At 47.8% G+C, this 20472-nt stretch overlaps 1 protein-coding gene across 2 annotated transcripts; it reads right to left on the bottom strand.

Annotated features, from left to right (window-relative positions):
• Positions 1-460: 460 nt before the first annotated feature.
• On the bottom strand, positions 461-16478 carry SYPL2 (synaptophysin like 2). Of its 2 annotated transcripts, XM_023232654.3 has the most exons (6): positions 16129-16478; positions 15891-15965; positions 6863-6987; positions 5594-5795; positions 4555-4746; positions 461-3193 (listed from the first exon to the last, which is right to left on the bottom strand). In XM_023232654.3, the coding sequence occupies exons 1-6, from the start codon at positions 16180-16182 to the stop codon at positions 3029-3031; spliced, it is 813 nt and encodes a 270-aa protein (XP_023088422.1). In that variant the 5' UTR covers positions 16183-16478; the 3' UTR covers positions 461-3028. The 2 variants fall into 2 exon arrangements, with proteins under 2 accessions (XP_023088422.1, XP_023088423.1); XM_023232655.2 differs by lacking the exon at positions 4555-4746 and having other exon boundaries at positions 16129-16464.
• Between the last annotated feature and the right edge of the window lie 3994 nt (positions 16479-20472).

A 20472-nucleotide genomic window follows, 5' to 3' on the forward strand; every position in this document is an offset into this window, starting at 1 on the left:
TGTATTTTTCTAGGGGATGTAAATGTAGTGTGTGAGTCTCTGAAGGGGGATAGAGGTGCAAGTTTGTTCAACAAGAAGCTGATAGTTAAGAAAGTGAAGCATATGGCCCTTAACTCCTGACAGGAAGCGTGTTTGGGTCACAGATGGTAGGAGAGCAAATGGAAACAGCTTTGTGGAAGCCACTATCTCTCACCTTTTGAGTTTGCTCCAGAATTGCTAACGAGTCCCAGTTACTTTGGTCTAATTGGGTGCCACCAAAAGAGGAGATGTCACTAGATGAGAGCCTGCTAGAAATAACTGCTTTCCTCTCTGCACCCCAAGCAACAGAGTATGACTTTGTTGCTTGGGATACAGAGTGGAAAGCACCTTGGTGAAAGTCCTGATATTTGACCAAGAACTTAAAGCAAGGGAGAGGAAGAAAAAATAAATCCCCAGAAGGACTCCAGTCTCAGATCCTTCCTGGCAAGTACTTGCAGCACTGTTTATTCAAATGTGTAATAACAGGCACCAGAAAACAACATGCAACGTTCTCCCCCCACCCCGATCTGCAATCCCAGAAGTAGGAGACTGATGGCCGTGAGAGTGAAGGAAACTCATGTCCAGGAAAGGTCCTAGGTGGGCACCCTGGCGCTGGGTTAGAATCTAGTGGGACAAAGGGCAAGTGCCCTGCCCATTAGCCTCCTACAGCAGCTGGAGAAACCAGACATCTTCTTCTACCTCAGGCCCCACTTTGCAAAGCAGCGATGCCAGCCCTGGTTGGAGAGAACATGAGTCCGATGAGGCACTTGGCCCCGCCCAGCCCTCCGGAGGTAATGAGGTGAAGTAGCCTTTCCTCTTAGGGTGGCCATGGAGAGTGAGGCCATAGCCTAAATCAAGGCTCTCCTGACGGAGAACAAGAGAGCCCCCTGAGAAGAAAGAGAACGAGCCTTCCTTGCTCTAAAGAGAGTTCTGGGCTGGGAGTCCTTGGCAGGAGTGAATATAATCTCCCCCCACCCCCCGCCCGCAACTGCTTTCCCTAGCTGAAGGCCCAGTTGCTAACTTCAGCCCCCAAATGAGAACACTACCCAGCACATTTCAAATAAATTATAAATACAGACACAGAATCCAAACAAAGATCCAGTAGAAGCTGCTCACAGACCCCCACAGAGGCCAGCTTGAAGAAAAATGAAGGTCGCCCCTTTGTTCTCGGTGCTCTGGAGCTGTAGGCAAAACTGTCCCCCCTTATCCTTGAGTAACCTGGGGACAGCTCACGACGGAGAGGTTTCAGACTTAGAAACCCTCTCACTCCATCTCCTTTCTTTCCTCCTCAGATCTCTTCCCCAAAATCTTAAACAAACAAACAAAAACTAATTCTTTCACTGAGGGACTTGAGCCTTTGGGGATGTAAATCTTACCTTTTCCCCATCAGGAGAAAATGACTGGCCTGAAGTCAAAAGTCCTGACTCCTAGGTACCCCAGTAATGCACATGTTACTATGGATGGTGTTTAGAGAGGTGAGGAGGTTGAAGGGAGTTGACTCAGTCCTGAGGAGAGATTGGCACAGGGCACATTCACCTTTGGGATGCTTGGTGGGCCAGTTGGCACTGGACTGGAAAGTGGTTGGGTTCTTCCCTCTTCTTCCTTCCCTGGGAAGCCCTATGGCCAGGGCAGATTGAGCTGGGTAGAAAGCAAATGATCCTTACCCAGTTAGCACTGATTCTCAGCCTTGGGGCCCAGAGAGGGACTGAAGGAGGTATCAGGAAGAGGATATACACTAAAGACAAATATGGAACTGGGTCCCAAAGTGAAGAAGCACCAATAGCATCGGCCTGCCCTGGACTTGGGAGGGGATAGAGATGGAGAAATAAGGACACAGGGGAGAAATGGGAGGGCAAGGGGAGTGGGAACATCCTGTTTTCAAGATGAGAAGGGGAAATATGAAAGAAGGACTAGAGGAGCAGGGGGAAAACTGAGCAGGGAATAAGGAAAAAATGGGCCCATCCATCCTGGGGCTCTGGGGCAACTTAGCCTCATGATGGTCCTTTGGCCCTTCCTAAGCCCTTATCTGGCCCCACAGGAATAAAAGGAAGGGCTGGACAGACTTCAAAAAGGATCTCAAATGCCTCAGACGCACAAGGCTGGGGAAGGGAGATGGACAGAGAAGTAAGGGGATTAGGGGGCAGGTCCTAGACTCCACATTTTTGAGTCCCAAATGTGAGACCAAGAAGGTGGACAGGGAGGAAGACAGGGCATTTCTAAAGCAGAGTTTAGAGTGTTGGGTGGAAAGTGCCCCAGCCTGGTGGGTGGGAGGATTGAGGGGATAGAAGAAGTTGATTCTGCCGGCAAGTTTACTGGCTTTACTTTCTTGAATCTGCAACTCAGTTGAAATTTATCCTGCCCCCAGCTGAGTCCAGGCCTCATTAGGACCCTCTGAAGGGCTGTTTTCTAGGCTGGTGGACCTCCCTGGTTCACACATGGTGGACTCTGTGGGTGGGCAGAGGCCAGAGAAGACAGTGGAAGGCACACTGAGTCGTGGACTGACTGATCAGACACAGGGACTAGATGGCAGCCACTGAGGAGGGGTCATCAAACCACTGTTGGGGCTTCCACACAAGGGACCAGAAGGGAAGGCTACTAGCTGATTTCCCTTCCCCCAATATTGTTGAAGCTGGACAGGTTGACAGAAAGGTGGCTGCTAGGAACCAGTCTCAGGGTACTGGTTTCCTGCCCCCAACCCTCACCTGCAGCAGAAGCTGGTTCTCAGAGACTGTAAGGGTACAAGTAACACCCGAAGTAAGATGCCTGGGTCCAGGCACTGGACAAGAAGCACTGAGGTCCTGCCATTCATGGCTCCAGCAAGGAGGAGGATAGGAAGCCACTGGGAGGGCTGCCCAGGTTTCCAACAGCTGATGCCTGCCCATCGTCTCAAAGCTCAAAGACCAGAATGATGGGGGAGGGGAATTGGAGGAGGAAGAAGAGAAAGGTCCTGGAAGCCGGAGGTGGTTGAAGAGGTGCTGTCCAGTTCGGGAGTAGCCGGGTCGGTGGCTGCTTACTGTTTCTCCACTGCTCCCTGCTCAGCTGCGCTCTCCTGGCTGGGACCCTGGCCCTGGTCCTGGTCCTGGCCCTGGCCCTGGCCCTGTCCATGCCATGGGGTCTCCTTGAACACAAACCAACAGTTCCCGGCCCACAGGAAGAAGTTGATAAAGCCGAAGAGCTGCAAAGACATCAAGGGAATTTGTGAGAATAGTCAGGGGGTCATTGTGGGAACAGGGAGGGGGAGTTCCTATTGCAGTGGGGGTGGGGGGTTGTGCAGGGAAGAAGCACAGAGGGCCAAAAAGACTAAATTAAGACAGAGAGCTTGGTATAGAGGCAGGGCTCAGGCCCATCACCTGTTTAGGGAATCCCAGGTGAAAGTGTCTAATTGTGTCCACAGCATGCACCCAAGATGTAGCTCGGTCACTAGCAGAATCTGGCCTTTTAGAGGAGCATTGTGCGAAGTGTAGCAAGGAGCCAAGAGTCAGCCCTGTGGTGCCTCCCGCAGCACACGTGAGGCCCTGTTTGGAGCACCTTCTGCCAGGTAGGTGTGGCAGGAGCTGTCCAAGGTGCTCCTTCCCTATGATCAGGCACCCAGCCAAGGTTATATTCAAATAGTTATTCAAAATATTTTTAAAACCTCACAGCAGGAAGCACTTAGAGGAAAGTGTACTGATGTCTCAAATCTTTGAAATGCACTAAAAACAAGATGGACTGATGGATGAAGAAGTGAATAAATATGTGATAAAGCAAGTCTAGTAAAAAGTTAATGGCACAGTCTAGGTGGTGAGTGTGTGGGTGTTCACTGTAAAATTTTTTCAACTTTGTTGTATCTGTGAACATTTTTACAACAAAATTTGGGTGGGGGGAACCTTCAGCAGGGTTCCAGCAAGTTCCAGAAGTGTGTTCCTGGTGTGCCAGCCATTAAACATTTCAGCCGTGGGAACAAGTCATTTTCAGAGCAAGGCTGAGGTGGCTGGGATGACGGGCAGCATTTGAGAAGCTCAAGACCTCAGCTCTTTACCAACGGATATGGACGTATTTCAACATTCTAATAACTGGGATGGCCAAATCTATATGCATCCAGCTTATCCACCACTGCTCCAAAGCCCCTTTCCAGGCTGAGAGCTGAGTGACAGTAAGCCCCTTCCCACTCATGCTGGGTCTGCTCCCAGCTTCAAGCTCAGCCACAGCCCCAGGCTCCCCTTTATGTGCACATTGTGTAGAACAGGCAGGAGGCGGGGAGACATCACAGAGAGTATGCCTAGAGGTGGGGATACGAGAAGGGAATTGGATGGAAGCAGAGTGCGGAAGGAGGAAAGAACAGAAGGCTAAGTGGCTCTCGGGTTCCCCTCATCCCAAAATGTCCTCTCAGGGTCAGCCAGGAGCCAGCAGCCAGCATGAAGCGCAGTGAGGGCACCAGCTCCAGAGGCAGGGGACACCAGCTCTTGGACACCCTCTCTTTCCTTTCAGGACCTGCTAGCTGGGACAGGTCTGGGCAGCAGGGCTGGTGCTGCTTCCCGCAGTGGCCACAGGTCTCACCACGGAGATGTTGGCCAGGCCCATGGAGGGCGTGGCCCCAGCACTGCACACTGCTTCCTCTCCATGGCACACGGACATGGCTGCTGTCAGGCTGGATGGTCGTGTGGCCCCCTTGACATCAGTCAGGCCCTTGCCCCAGGCAGCTGCAGCTACCAGCCAGAAGAAGGTGAAGGAGACAGTCACACAGAAGTCCTGGGAGGAGCAGAGGGATAGGAAATGCACTCAGAAAGGCCCCATTATTCCCTTGCTTCTTATCCTCTTGCCATGACGCTGGCAATCCCAGGGTATCAGGATAGCTGCCTCTTCCCATCCTACCCAACACCTAGAACCCAGGTGGTCCTGAGGTATCTGTTCACTGCCCCCAAAGGAATCCTGCCACTCAGGCTGCCCCTGCTAATGCCCTCACATCTAAGATCTGGCTACAATGTACCAAGGCATCTGTTGGTCAGCCTCACCTCAAAACCCACTCATCCCAAGTGGAGCCTAAACTCCCCACTCTTCCCTCCCAGCTTTTCCTTTGATCACCATTGCTCAGCTACAAGTGGTAGACTGCAGGAGGCAAATGGGGTCCCTTAAGGCACCCCTTCCACCTTGCATGCCCTGGGATAGGAAGAGAGTAAAGAGGAATAATATTAATAATCACTAATGCTTATTGAGACTAACTATGTACTAAATACATGCATTCTCATTTTTTCACATACACACACACAAAACTATGAGGCAGTTATTATTTTATCCCCATTTTATAGTTAAGGAAACTGCAATTTAGAGAGGTTATTTAACTTGTCCAAGATCACACAGCAAGTAAGGGACCATGCTGGGATCTGAACCCAGGCAGTCTTAACTCCAGAGCCTGCTTGTGTATGGTGCTGTTGGGCCTCCTGTGAACAGGAGCAAGCAACGGGAGGTTGATGGAGGCAGAGGTTCCACCATGGGGGTGGAAGCCGCTATGTTTGTCCTCTGCTCCAGTTCTGACCTCAGCCCCCTCACAAACATCTCAGTTTCTCCACCCCATTCCTTCTGGCCCGTGCTGACTCACCACCAGCGGGAAGCGTTTGTTCTCTGTGTAGAGGTTGTGGAAGCGCAGGTAGATAACTAGGGCAGCCATAGTATAGAAGAAGGAAAAGATGCCAAGGGTGACGAAGAACTCGGCGGGTGCAGAGAAGTCCCCCATGAGGTGCATGGTCTTGGAGCTGGACTCTTCATCACAGAGGGGCATCTCATATTGGATCCGGTGCAACCTGCAGGTGGCAGGGGAGGCCATCCTGAGCTCAAGCAATCCTCTCTCTCCCTGGCCCAGAAGTAGTCCTGTGCTAGTTCTCAGCAGGGAACTCTTACAGAGCCAACAAAGGGGTCATGTAGGAAGGAAAGTTTCTGGAAGGAACCTTGCAGTCAAAATGAGAACTTCCCCAAAATTTCCAGTAAAACTCTACCTTCCTCTCAGCTGCCTCCCATCCCACTCATCTACCCTGCCCAGACATGGTGACCATGTATTCCCAAGTGTCTCCAGGGCCCTTTAGGTCACAACTGCAATATATGTAGTTCTTCTATTTCTGGTAGCCAAACCACTAGGCAGATCAGCTTCATTCTGCCTCTGGAAAGTGCAGGCCCAGAGTGGCCAAGATAAGGTTGGAATCACCCATTCTTGGGCTTTATTGGGCTTTCCAATGAGGCAGTGGACAAATTAAAGAGAAAAACACAGCCAATTATATATGAGACAGTTAATATAACTTGGGTGCTGATACTAGAAATTTCTGAAAAGGTGAGCCCCATCCCCATTCTCCTATGAACATTTGAGCTCCCCCTACTTCCTAAGCTCCCAAATACCCAGAGAAGAGTTCACTTCTACCTCCCTGTCAAGGTGTGCCCACTTGTATCCTGGTGGTACTGGCTGAGGATCCCACATCAACTCTTTAGGATGTAAGTACCAATAAGCTTCCCTACCTTCAAGGCAGAGAGGAGGCTGCTGAGGGTCAGAGAGACCTGTCCACCTTGACAAGGTTCCTGTAAGCCTCCATCCCAAACTGCATTGGCTCTTTCTGTATGAGCTGGTGTGACCTGCCATGGGTTGTCCATGGACTGGAACATTATTATAACAGTGATCAATCTGTGTTTCCCTTACGTTTTGCTCTGGTCAGTGTGTCTGAAATTGCTAAAGAGCAGAAAGGATCTAAGTCTTATCATTCTATTTGAATCTGGAGTGGCACACAACGAATGGTTTTTAGGTTTCTGGAGGAGGAAAAGACCAAGCAGGTCCTGCCAATCAAGTGAGAGACGATGTGCTGGGTTGGAACCAATTCTTGCTCACCTGAAGGGATAGCCAAATGCAACGATGATGGAGCTCACGTCCTTGGCTTCGTTGTTGCAGCGAACCATTGCTCCTGTCTCCCCACTGTAGGAGCCACAGGACCCGAAGGCAAAAATAGCAAAGAGCTGAGAGAGAGAGAGTGAAGCCTCTTTGAGAGTCAGAAGGCCTCAACTGGCCAAAGTCAAGAACTAACTGCGACTCCCCACAGAGGCAGACATTAAGTGCGGGAGTGGGGGACAGTGAGGATACCCTTTAATCAAGTACTTCCTAGGCAGAAACCCATGACTTCCATTTGTCTTCCAGCCTCAGGCTGCTGGACCAAATAGCTAAATGAATAATGTTGACTGAATAGTGTCTGCGAGGGAGATGAAGAGGCAGGAAATGGACAGTTGCCAGATCTCTCCACTGGGCATGAGGAGGGGACCATAGGTAGCCTCCTTAAGATGACTAACACAAAACCTCTGCAATTCAGGCTTTAGGAAACTTCTAGCTTACAGATAGACTTGAATTTCCTTCCTAAGGGAGAGACACACTCAGAAAGACTCCCCTGCATCAACCTAGATCAGACATGCCTAGAATGCGTTTCATTTCTCCTTTGAACTAGTCATCTAATCTTGTTTCCTAGTTGCTAACTTCCAGTGGCTTCCTGCCTTGGTGGAGGTATGGCTAGAGGGGCCGGCTTCTACCAAGCCACCCCAGATGGGCCATACTGCTGTCCTATAGTACTGACAGCCTAATTCCTCTTCCCCAAAAGGCACATGGCCTTCTAGCAATAGCGCTGGCTGGGCCAATGTGACAATCTTGGCTCAAGCCCAGAGAAAAGTACCCTCCACTTGCCTTATCAGTCTCCACCGTTTCCCCACTGGTGTTTCCCTTTGTCATCTGTTGATGCTGCTATTTCTCAGTGTTAAGATCCAGAAGTGTCTCAGGTCACTCGAATTGTTTTCTTCTCTACCTTTCCTCACATTTTACTACACCTTTTCTCTCGAGGGAAATAAAATTTCCTCGTCCTATGATTTTTCAATTTCTTTCTGGGAAACACACTTTGGTTAGAAAAGGAGGTGAGAAGCCAGGTGCGGTGGCTTACACCTGTAATCCCAGCACTTTGGGAGGCTGAGGTGGGTGAATCACTTGAGGTCAGGAGTTTGAGACCAGCCTGGCCAACATGGTGAAACCCCGTTTCTACTATAAATACAAAAATCAGCCTGGCAGTAGAGTGTCGCATGCCTGTAATCCCAGCTACTTGGGCGGCTGAGGCAGGAGAATCACTTGAACCCGGGAGGTAGAGATTGGGGCGAGCCGAGATCGTGCCACTGCACTCCAGCCTGGGCGACTCAGTGAGACCTTGTCCCTCCTGCCCCCCACTCCAAAAAAAAGAAAAGAAAAGAAAAGGAGGCGAGAAATTGAAATGTCTTGTCCTCCACGTCATCTGCTCAGACTAGGTTTCCTGTGCACTTACCTTTGACTTGTACCCAATGTCACATTCTTATTAAGCAATGAGCTTATTCTTTTAATTGTTCACTTTCTGTATGTTTCTTTGAGACTCAGTGTCTTGGACATTAAACACTTGGAAGACAGCTGATGGATATGTCAGCCCAGCATCCAGAGTCTAGAATAGAAGCTATATACATTTTATTTTGCTAATGCTTGTTAGCATTATGGAGTGAAAGAAGAACTGAACTAGGAGTATGGAAACCTAGGTTCCAGACCTGGTCCTGTCACTAATTAGCCAGGGTGAGCTCTGATAAGTCACTCTGCTCTCTGAGTCTGTTTCCTCATCTTTTTTTTTTTTTTTTTTTTTTTAGACAGTCTAGTCTTGCTCTGTTGCCCAGGCTGGAGTGCAATGGCACAATCTCGGCTCACTGCAAGCTCTACCTCCCGGATTCACACCATTCTCCTGCCTCAGCCTCCCAAGTAGCTGGGACTACAGGTGCCTGCCACCACGCCCAGCTAATTTTTTGTATTTTTTTTTAGTAGAGATGGAGTTTCACTATGTTAGCCAGGATGGTCTCAATCTCCTGACCTCATCATGATCCACCTGCCTCGGCTTCCCAAAGTGCCGTGATTACAGGCGTGAGCCATCGTGCCCAACCTGTTTCCTCATCTTAAATGGAGGGGTTTGGAGTAGATAATCTAGAGGCCCTTTCCAGTCCCAGAACTCTCTCTCTCTCTGAGAGTAACGTTGTCAGTGTACTCTTGGCTGGGCTTGCCAACAGCTGTGCTCTGCCCCTGGGAGGTGTCCAGTACCACTGCCCCCGGCTTGCAGTGCCTGGCCTTGCAGATCTCCATGCTGGAGCCATTGACCTCTCTCCAAAGGTCATAATGGGCACCTCTCTGTTTCCAGGAGGTTTATTCCAGACAAATGAGAATTGTCTCCATGTTAAAGATATCTGGGAAAGAAGACAGTAAAACCACCCTCCAATGCCTAAATAACCTCCTCTCCTGAATTAAATGATGGAGACTGCAGTAGGGCCCTGTCTGCCCACCTTCTTCACAGAGGTAGAGAAGAGTCGCTCAAAGCCTCTGCATCATTACCCTTTACTTACTCAAATTGGCCTCACCATTGTCATAGTGGAACTTCTCCAGCTCTTCCTCGTAGGAATTATCTAACCTTTTGTCAGTTCTGTGCGCATCTGATTCCTCTTAGAAGTTTCTTTATTCCTCTTAGCTTCCGGTGCCCAGCACTGGACATGATTAGGGTGTCACATTCCAGGAAGGGCAGCACAGTTGGAAATATTTTTACCTATTGGCAGTTAGTCAGTGAATGGCTTCTTATAAGTTCCTTAAGAAAGCAGGGGCCGGGCACGGTGGCTCACAGCTGTAGTCCCAGCAGTTTGGGAGGCCAAGCGGGAGAATGGCTTGAGCCCAGGAATTTGAGACCAGCAACGTATAGGCAACATAGCAAGACCCTGGCCTACAGAAACTACAAACAAAAAATTAGCCAGGCATGGTGGTGCCTGCTAATAGTCCCAGCTACTCAGGAGACTGATGTGGAGGAATCACTTGAGCCCAAGAGTTCAAGGCTGCAGTGAGCTATGATCATGCCACTGCACTCCAGGCTGGGCAACAGAACAAGACCCCATTTAAAAAAATAAAAATCGTAAAGAGAAAGTAGGTATTCAAAACTTGGGGGCAGTGAATGGTCAGTTATGGAGACTTCTCTTCACCAGCACTCTCCTGAAAGGCACTCCTGAGCATCTACAGAAAGATAAAATTTAAGAGCATGTACTATGCCTAGCATGTACAATGTCTACTATGCACGGTTCTAGGCACTATTATCTAGTAGTGAACAAGAAAGAAAAAGAGGCCAAGCATGGTGGTTCATGCCTGTAATCCCAGCACTCTGGGAGGCTGAGGTGGGAAGATCACTTGAGCCCAGGAGTTTGAGGTTAGCCAACTTTTTATTTAGCCAAGAAAAATTAGCCAGGTGTGGTGGTGCACATCTGTGGTTCCAGCTACTCTGGAGGCTGATGTGGGAAGATCTCTTGAGCCCAGGAGGTCAAAGCTACATGATCGCACCACTGGACACCAGACTGTGTGACAGAGTGAGACCCTATCTCAAAAAAAGAAAAAGAAAATCAAAATCTCTGCCCTCATGGGGCTCACACTCTAGAGCTGCACTATCCAGAACAGTAGCCACTAGCCAAGCTTGATTATTTAAGTTAATCAAAATTAAATTAAATAAAAAATTCAAGCCGGGTGCAGTGTCTCAGACCTGTAATCCCAACACTTTGGGAAGCAAGGTGGGAGGATCACTTGAGGCCAGGAGTTCAAGACCAGCCTGGGTATCATAGCAAGACCCTATCTCTACCAAAAAAAAAAAAAAAAAAGTTGGGCATGGTGGTACATGCCTGTGGTTCTGGCTGCTGAAGTGTGTGGATCATTTGAGCCCAGGGGTTCAAGGCTGCAATGAGCTATGATCATGCCACTGCACTCCAGCCTGGGTGACAGAGTGAGACTGGATCCAACAACAACAAAAGAATTCAGGCCAGGTGTGGTGGCTCATGCCTGTAATCTCAGCACTTTAGGAGGCCAAGGTGGGCGAATCACTTGAGGTCAGGAGTTCGAGACCAGCCTGGCCAACATGGCAAAATGCCGTCTCTACTAAAACACACACACACACACACAAATATTCAGTTCAGTCACACTAGGCACATTTCAAGTGCTCAATAGCCTCATGTGGCTAGCAGGTACTGTCTCAGAGAGCACAGATTCTAAAATTTTCCCATTATTACCAAAAGTTCTGCTGTGTCTAAATGACAGTCCCGAGGTTCTGACAATCCTGAATCCTGCTTTCAGATTCTTCAGAGGGCAAAATACACCCACAATAACTTCAGTATTTATTGTATTCTGATTCTTTTCAAGTCAGGGATTTTACATGATAATTTTTTATTTACCAAAATATATGTTTAAATCTGAACACTATACAGTCGGATGGTACCAGAGCAAAATGAGAACATCTGAGGGGAATCACAGGTTCACAGAGCAGCAACAAAAGGGACCTCAAAGATGCTCATGCCCAATCATCTTATTTCACAGAGGTGGAATCTGAAGCCCCAAAAGATTAAGTCACTTTCCCAAAGTCACATTTAGTTGATGTGAAAGCCAGGCTTAGAATTCACATCTCCTGATTTCCTGCCCAGTGCTCTTTCCATTTCATTTGCTCATTAACTCAACACTGATTGAGCATCTACCTTGTGCCAGGTGCTGGAGATGCGAAGACGAATAAGACCTAGATCCTGCTCTTGAGCATTCACATCAAGAAAGGAGTGTCATATTATAACAAACAAACAAAAATAATAAAAACAAACACTGCATCCCAGAGTTGTTAAGGCTAAAGAAGAGATCTCTACCATGTGTGTTGAGGATTACAAGGAGGGAAGGAGTAGCTCTGTGCCTTGGGGTGCAGAAGCTCAGAAAGACACCTTCTCCCAACCCCCTCCATGTCTCCTAATCCTCCATCTTTCCACTCCAGGTTTGCTTTCTTCCTTAACTGTGCCAAGTGACTGAGACACAGAGAAGAGAGGGAAAGAACTGAAACCACCCCTGTCACCAAGCACAAGGCCCTGAGATGAGCAAACTGATTATAAAGAGCAGCCAAGGAGAAGTAGAGGCCCTGAGACGAGGGGGAGTTCTAGCATTCTGGTGCCAACCAGCCTTTCTCCTCTTGTACCTCCATTGCTGGGACAGCGCTGGTCATTTTCTGCCCTCCTCCTCCTCCTCCTCCTTCTGCATCTCTTTTGCAATGATGTCAGAATAACCTTTCTAGTTTAAGGATGAGGCTCCCCTTTGGTACTGACATGCTCGCTGGTGATAATTCTGTGACAGTCCTGAGGACACTAACATCACCAGTTACCTCACAGCACAAGGAAGACAAATTCTCTCCTCAGGTCCTATTCCCACACTTATCTCATTGTTTTTTGTTTTGTTTTGTTTAGGTGAGGTGGCTCACATCTGTAATCTCAGCACTTTTGGAGGGGGAGGCGGGAATATCGCCTGAGCCCAGGAACTCAAAGCCAGGTGGGGACAGCATAGTGAGACCCGATTTTTACAAAAATTTTTTACAACTTAGCTGGGCATGGTAGCATGTGCCTTTGGTCCCAGATACTTGAGAGGCTGAGGTGGGAGGATTGCCTGAGCTTAGAAAGTTGAGGCTGCAGTGAGATGTGTTCGTACCACTGCACTCCAGGCTCGGTGACAGAGCCAGTCTCTATTTTAGTCTCTATCTTAGAGCCTGTCTAAAAAAAAAAAAAAGATTTGGTATTTACTTACTCCAGGTTCCAGAGCTAGAAAGCAAGAAAGCAGAGGAGACTCAATTTAAACCAAAGCCTATCTGACCTCAAAAATCTGTCTTGTTCTCTTTTCTTTTCTTTTTCTTTCTCCTTTCTTTCTTTCTTTCTCTTTCTTTCTTTCTTTCTTTCTTTCCTTCTCTTTCTTTTCTTTATTTTCTTTCTTTCTTTTTCTCTTTCTTTCTTTCTTTTTTTTGAGACAAGGTCTAGTTCTGTCACCCAGGCTGCAGTGCACAGCTCCCTGCAGCCTCTACCTCCTGGGCTCAATGATCCTCCAGCCTCAGCCTCCCAAGGAGCTGGGACCACAAGCATCTGTCATCACACCCAGCTGATTTTATTTTATTTTATTATTATTATTATTTTTCTTTTTTTTTGAGATGGAGTCTAGCTCTGTCGCCCGGGCTAGAGTGCAGTGGCCAGATCTCAGCTCACTGCAAGCTCCGCCCCCTGGGTTTACGCCATTCTCCGGCCTCAGCCTCCCAAGTAGCTGGGACTACAAGCGCCTGCCACCTCGTTTTTTGTATTTTTTAGTAGAGACGGGGTTTCACCGTGTTAGCCAGGATGGTCTCGATCTCCTGACCTCGTGATCCGCCCGTCTTGACCTCCCAAAGTGCTGGGATTACAGGCTTGAGCCACCGCGCCCGGCCTTTATTTTTTTATAGAGACGAGATCCCCCCTTATTGCCCAGGCTTGTGTCAAACTCCTGGGCTCAAGCAATCCTCCCACCTCAACCTCCCTAAGTATGTCTTTTTCTTTAAAAGAAAAAAAAATTTAAGATACTTCTTTTCTTTCCTTTTTTACCTTGAACTCCCATGATTTGACATCCTTTTCTTTTTTTAAAAAAACAAGTTCTCCAATAATTGGTCTATGTTCAGGTTATTTTTGCTAGCTTAGTATAGACTTAGTGAGACTCCAGAATTGGAATTGAAGTGAGATTAATCGATTTCTCAATTTTAAAAAAACACTCTAAGATAAGCTCCTGACAAATAAAAGAATAACATTATTTTATTTTCACAAAGATTCCAGTAAAATCTCTGTTTTTTGGTAATAATGACACCAAAATTCTCAATTACCATTACAATAACTGCAAGCTTTGTGTTTTCTTTTTTCCTTCTCCACTCAGGAGCATTTGATCCCTCCAAACAGGAAATAAGTGAAAGACTCAAATGACATTTCCACTGTCATATCTGGTGCCGGTGCCTGTGTACTTTTTACGTTACCTCATCTGCAGAGCTTCAAAGCAAGTGAAACTGGCACCCTGAATTCAGGCTACCTGGGATGGCAATAAAAGCAAAGCACGTTTCTTTGTGATGCTACCCTGTGAATGAAGTCGGAATTCAGAGTCTAGTTCAAGGCCCAGGCTTTAGCATTCTGAGAGAAAAGGGACTCTGTTTTGCACAACCCCCTTTCTAAGTACTTGAAGATCATAAAAGTCTATCAGATCTTAATTCCTAGGGCATTAATGCTGACCTCAAGACTGGATCGTTTCCCTAGGCTTTGCTTTGTACAGCCTTTACAGAAATGTTGTGGGTATTTGGGGTGCTGGGTGGAGGGAAGGATGGCAGGGTTGAAGAAGGAAACTTTTCAGAATCCCTCCAAGGGAAAGAAGTCCATGGTCTCCCTCATTGTCTCCCTTATCCTTTGACAGTCTGTCTCAAATTCTGTTGGATCCATTTGCCTAATTGAATGGTAAAATTGTTCTCTTACATTTCAGGTTCCACTCCTCTGGATTGCTTATAATGGTTCTTCCAGTTCTGGTTGCCAATCTCTCAGAGCCTTAATACCATTCTTAAATGGCTCGCTCTGGCACTTGAGTGGTGGATCAGAACAGGGAAGGGGCCAAAGGCAAAAGAGCTCAATCAGCAATTGGTCCAACCACTCTTGCGGCAGTAAGAAAGGTGGAAAGTCCCCACCAGGTCCCAGAGTTTGCACTTGGGAGCTCCCAGGCTGGCCCGATAATCCCAAATGCACTCTTGCCCCTGGGTTCCATATTTGATTATTCTCATGCAAACCATGATTTAAGAATTGGTGTCACAGTGCTAATTCTTGTCTCCAAAGCCCTGTAGAACTCAACCCTCCTCAGTATTAACGGTAACTTATTCCCTAGCTGAATTCTGTACTGAGAGCACATTAAATAAGCTATTCACACACCATTTGGTATGTGGATTGTCTAACTTAAAATCTCTTCTGCAATAGTGTACTAAATGCCCCCTACAAGTCTTTATGATTTGAGAAAGTGACTGCATCTGTCCATATTCCTGATTTATACCCAGGAGGCCTTGGGCACTGGCCTAGTGAAGCAAGATAGTATTTCCACTAGACTATAACAGGGGAAACTGAGGACCTGAGCAAGTGACTTTTTCAAGGTCACAGAGTAAATCTAACATAGGGCCATATTCTAGCACACCAACCTATTTAGAGCCTAAGGAGACCCTAGGAAGGTTCTGATCAACATCTGACTAGTGTTGGAAATTGAAGTCCAGAGAAATGAATTGCCCAAGGTGACATAGCTGGAAAAGGCGGGCGGTCTAGGTCTGGATCTCAGGGCCCCAGCTTCTCAGATCAGTGTTCCATCTTATTCTACATGCCACATTTTAGCCATGCTGTGATTTTTAATTCTGTCTTATTTTTTTCTTTTGTTTAATCATAGAGCCATAAGCTCCGTTCATTCATTCATCCACTCCCTCACTCATTTACAGGAACTCAGATTACTCCAACGACTTCAACAGGGAAGGGCGAGCCGAGAGCCTGTCCCTTGAGCCCAGTACCTGCAGGATCACCCAGTCCCTGGTGGTTTTGGGGGCAGGATGGTTTCCATCGCCTGCTTCCTTCCCTCCTTTGCCCTCCACGGCTTCCCTCTTGGTGAAGAGCGGACCTCGTCCCCCTCGTCCTTCTCCCTCCTCCCGTCACCAAGGAGTGGTATGTGCAGGATCAGAGTTCTGGAAAGGTTACACCCGGGTCCTCTCGCCCGAGTGAAATGTGAGCGCCCTGGGCAAAGGCTCCTTGCACATAGAAGGACCGAATCCGGGACTCCGCATGCCTCCCTCTTCACCCTCCTGCCACCAAGTCCGGAGAAGCAGCCCCAGCCCGCCCCTCCCCCGCCCACCTGTCACCGCCTCCCACCCTTCCGCCGTGGCCGGGCCGCAGCACCTCCCCAGCCCCCACCCTGGCTCCATTGCTTCGGGTCAGCGTCACAGCCCAGGCTCCCGAAATAGCCCGGGGCCGGGGCAGCGACTCACCCACTGGAGAACTTTGATGAAGCCCAGCGGCTCCTCCAGCCGCCGCCAGCGCAGCCCCACGAGCAGGCGGTCCACCTGCGGAGACACAGCCGTCCGGGGGATCAGGGCGGTGGGGAGCCCTGGGAAGGCGCTGGTCCCCTTGCCCCACTCACACGCGGTCCAGGGGTGGGATAAGGGTCCAGCCCGACATCTAGGTGGAGAGGGGCGGGTGAGAGAGTCCGAGGCGCGCAGGGACTACCTGCTGGCGCGGCGACTTGTCCGCGGTGCGGCCGGCGCTCTCGGTCGAGGACATGCTGGCGCGGCGGGCGTGGGGCGCGGCGTGGGGGCTTGGCTCCCTGGCCGGGAGGAGGTGGACACCGCGGGGGAGCGGGGAGCTGCGGGTCGGGGACAGAGCAGGCGAGCTGGGCCAGAGCGCGAGCGGCCGTCGGTGGGCGGGAGTCCAGGCTGACTGGCTAGCTGGGTCGCAGGGGCGCTGCTGTTCGTGCTCTCCGAGGCTGCGGCCGCCGCGGTGCCCCGCCGGCAGCAGAAAGCCCCCGAGTCCGATTCAAACTTCTGTCAAACTCGCAGCGAACTTGGCCGCCGAGTCACGTGGCGTGCGCTCCCGAACCCTCCTCCCGCCCCCTCTGCTCCCTTTCTCCGCTTGCCGGGCACCTTAAAGGGACCTGCGGCCTCCGTGGTTAGTTCTGCCGCGGGTGGCGGGGCGGGGGTGCTCCGGGTCCTTGCCGAAGCCTCTGGGACCGGTCCCCACCGAGACACCGCGGCCGTCGGAAAACCTAGCCGGGCGCGCATGAACGCACGGGCTCCAGGTTTATCCTTCCCTATTTTCCTGGATTGCGCCGGATTTTCTCCTCTTCCATACCAGAATACCCAGAACGTAAAAGATCCTCACGAGGCACGATCAGGGCTGTGAAACAAGGTTCTAAGTCTCACGGTTAACATACCGTCGGTACCGACAAAAGGGCGATAGAGTATAAGCTGCTGATTTTTAATCCTGTCCAGCTAGGTATTGTTTTGATTTTTTTTTTTAATCCACAAAAGACATTTGTATGTTAGTGATTCAAAAATTATTGGCCGGGCGCGGTGGCTCACCCCTGTAATCCCAGCCCTTTGGGAGGCGGAGGCTGGCAGATCACGAGGTCAGGAGTTCGAGACCAGTCTGGCCAACATAGTGAAACCCCGTCTCTACTAAAAATACAAAAAATTAGCCGGGTGTGGTGGTGTGCGCCTGTAATCCCAGCTACTCAGGAGGCTGAGGCAGGAGAATCGCTTGAATCCGGGAGGTGGAGGTTGCAGTGAGCTGAGATCGCGCCACTACATTCCAGACCTGGCAACAGTCTGAGACTCTGTCTCAAAAAAAAAAAAAAAGTTATTAATCTTATCAAGTATAAACTTAATCTCCTTTAAAATGGTCATTACCATTTAAACGAGAGTGAAAAAAGGCCTTTGAGGAATGGGGTGCAAAGAACATATTGAAAGGTACTGAAAAGTTGACGTCTGGCCGGGCGCGGTGGCTCAAGCCTGTAATCCCAGCACTTTGGGAGGCCGAGACGGGTGGATCAAAAGAAGCCAGAGTTCCAGACCAACCTGGCCAACATGGTGAAACCCGGTCTCTACTAAAAATACAAAAATTAGCCCGGGGCCATGGTGGCACGCGCCTGTACTCGTAGCTATTCGGGAGGGTGAGGCAGGAGAATTACTTGAACCCGGGAGGCGGAGGTTGCAGTGAGCCAAGATTGCGCCATTGCACTCCAGCCTGGGCAACAGAGCAAGACTGTGTCAAAAAACAAAAGAAAAAAAGAAAAATGAAAAAAGACAGACGGAAGGAGAGAAAGAGAGAGGAAAGAAAGCGCAAGAAAGAAAAAGAACAGGAAGGGAAGGGAGGGGAGGGGTTGACGTCGTTGCATTTTGATGACTGTAACTCGGTCTCTAACTTTCGAAAAGCATTCATCAGGGGTGAGCAGTCGAGAGTATTCCACACTCGGTTTACAAGAGCATAAATATAAGTAGTAAAAGTTTAAGTGATTTGTCCAAGGACAAATTCCTCTTCATTGGCTTGTAAATACCTATCCATCTCATCCAAGTCGTTCTTGCAGGTCCCCCCTCACTGCTCCACCCCGCATGTCAGAATGAATGCTTTTTGAACAAACATTTGGCTGTTATGCATACAAGTTGTTTCCCCGTTGAGTAAGTGCCTTCCCAAAGCCTTGGGATTTAGAGAGAGAAGAGATGAGGAAGTCAGCTCAGGCTGGATCAGGCCACGTGGACTTGAGGGAAACTTCTCCAGTGGATTTCCATGCAAATCTAGACTAAGCAAGGAACAGCTTAGCCAGGTCCCTAGTCCGCCTTTTAAATTGTTCTGCCGTCTTGGGTTCCTGTTCTGTGGAATAGGGATAATAATTTATGTTTCACTCACTTCACGAGGCCGTCATAAAAATTAAACAGTGTGATGTGTGTGAATGCCACACTACACAAACACAAAAACATACATATTACCAATGTCTTCAACAATATGCATACAGAATACAACACAATCAGAAAAGAATCAGAATAACACAACAAAAATCCACTTGCGCATCAACCAGCCTTGTTGATCTTTAACTTTTTTGCCACAAATCCATTATTATCCTTAAACACATTCTTTGAAAAAGAAAAAAAGAATGCATAGAATTGAAGCCCTGTATATCACCTCATGTCATTTCCTCCCTCCTTCCTCCCCAGAAATATTCATTATCCAATCCTGAATTTTTTTTTTTTTTTTTTTTTGTCAGTCTCATGCATGATTTACTACTTTTTCTATGTATATAACTATATCTAGGAGCAATACCTAGAAACTCATCAGACATAGTATTGTTTTTCAAATTGCTTTAAACTTTATCTAAATGGTATCATGCTTTAGGTAACCTTCTTCAACTCACTTTTTTACTTAATACTGTGTTTATGAGAGTCATCTAGCCTGATGCATGTAGCTTTAGTTCATTCCTTTTAACTATATAGAATTCTACTACATACATATGCATACTGCAGTCTATTTATTCTCATATTGATGGGCATTTAGGTTGTTTCCAAAGATTCTGTCTTACAAACAGCGCTGCACTAAATTTGTACAGACCTCCTTGTGCACATGTACATAGATTTCTACATAGCACTGAATTTCCAACTTTGTGTGTGTGTGTGTGCACGCACATGCACTAAACCACAAACTCTGGTAAGAAATAAAATTTTACAACCTGACCCATTATATAAACTGGAATAAAGTTTTGCAAAGCACCCTTATATTTTCTATTCCACTTCATTAAAAAAAATTCTGGTCACCCGGAGGCAGATCCAGATTTTGTGGAGCCTAAAGTTAATACAATTTGAGAGCCCCCTTGAAAAAAAGTACAAAATTTTGCCCAGGCACAGTGTCTCATGCCTGTAATCCCAGCACTTTGGGAGGCCGAGACAGGTGGATTGCTTGAGGCCAGGAGTTCAAGACCAGGCTGGCCAACGTCGTGCAACCGCGTCTAAAAAATCAGTCAGGCATGGTGGTGAACACCTGTAATCCCAGCTACTCTGAAGGGAGAATTGCTTGAACCCAGGAGGCAGAGGTTACGGTGAGCCAAGACGGTGCACTGCACTCCAGCCTGTGAGACAGAGGGAGACTCTGTCTAAAAAAAAAAAAAGAAAGAAAGAAAGAAAAGAAAAAGAAAAAGAAAAAACACACAAGTTTGAATACAAAATTAGTAACCAGGACTTGGAAGATGTTTTGTAAGGGTGGGAGGCTGAAGCTTCAGCTTCATTAGTTCCAGGATAAATACCTCTCTAAGTAGACACACTGGAATTAACTTGATGATTCACTAATAGCAGGACTCTACCAGCAGCTTGATAAACATTGCTCTATACCTAAAAGTGAGCCACTTCAGTCATAAGATGTGTACATTATCAACTTTAAGCTTTGACAAATGTATACACCCATATAATCACCACCACGACCAAGATATAGAACATTTCAGTCATTCACAAGAGCCCCTTCCTGCCCTTTTGCAATCAATCTGTAGGCAACCACTTGATCTGCTTCCAGTCATTATAAATCAGTTGTTTTTTCTAGAATTTCAGATAAATGGAATTTACAGAATGTAGTCGTTTGTGTCTGGCTTCTCTTACTCAGCATAACGTTTCTGAGATTCATCCATACTGTTGCTTGTGGTTTGCTCCTTTTTGTTGCTGAGTGGTACTCCCTCACAGGAAATATGATCCATCACAGTTTGCTTATCCATTCACCCACAGAAGTACATTTAGGTTGTTTCCTTTTTTTTTTTTTTTTTTTTTTTTTTTTTTTTTGCTGTAATGAGTAGAACTGCTATAAACATTCTTATATAGGTTTTTGTGTGGATGTGTTTTTTATTTCTAGGGTAAACATCCAGAAATGGAATTTCTAGGTTATGTGTAAATGTATGTTTAACTTTATATGAAACTACCAAACTCTTTTCCAGAGTGGCTATAGCATTTTGCATTGCATTGTTTTTCACCAACAATGTACTCCATTGTTTCGCATCTTCTCCATAACTTGATATTATCAGTTTAGTTTTACTTTGTTTTTGGC

This window comes from Piliocolobus tephrosceles, chromosome 1 (genome assembly GCF_002776525.5).
Source record: "Piliocolobus tephrosceles isolate RC106 chromosome 1, ASM277652v3, whole genome shotgun sequence".
Classification (NCBI taxonomy): Eukaryota; Metazoa; Chordata; class Mammalia; order Primates; family Cercopithecidae; genus Piliocolobus; species Piliocolobus tephrosceles.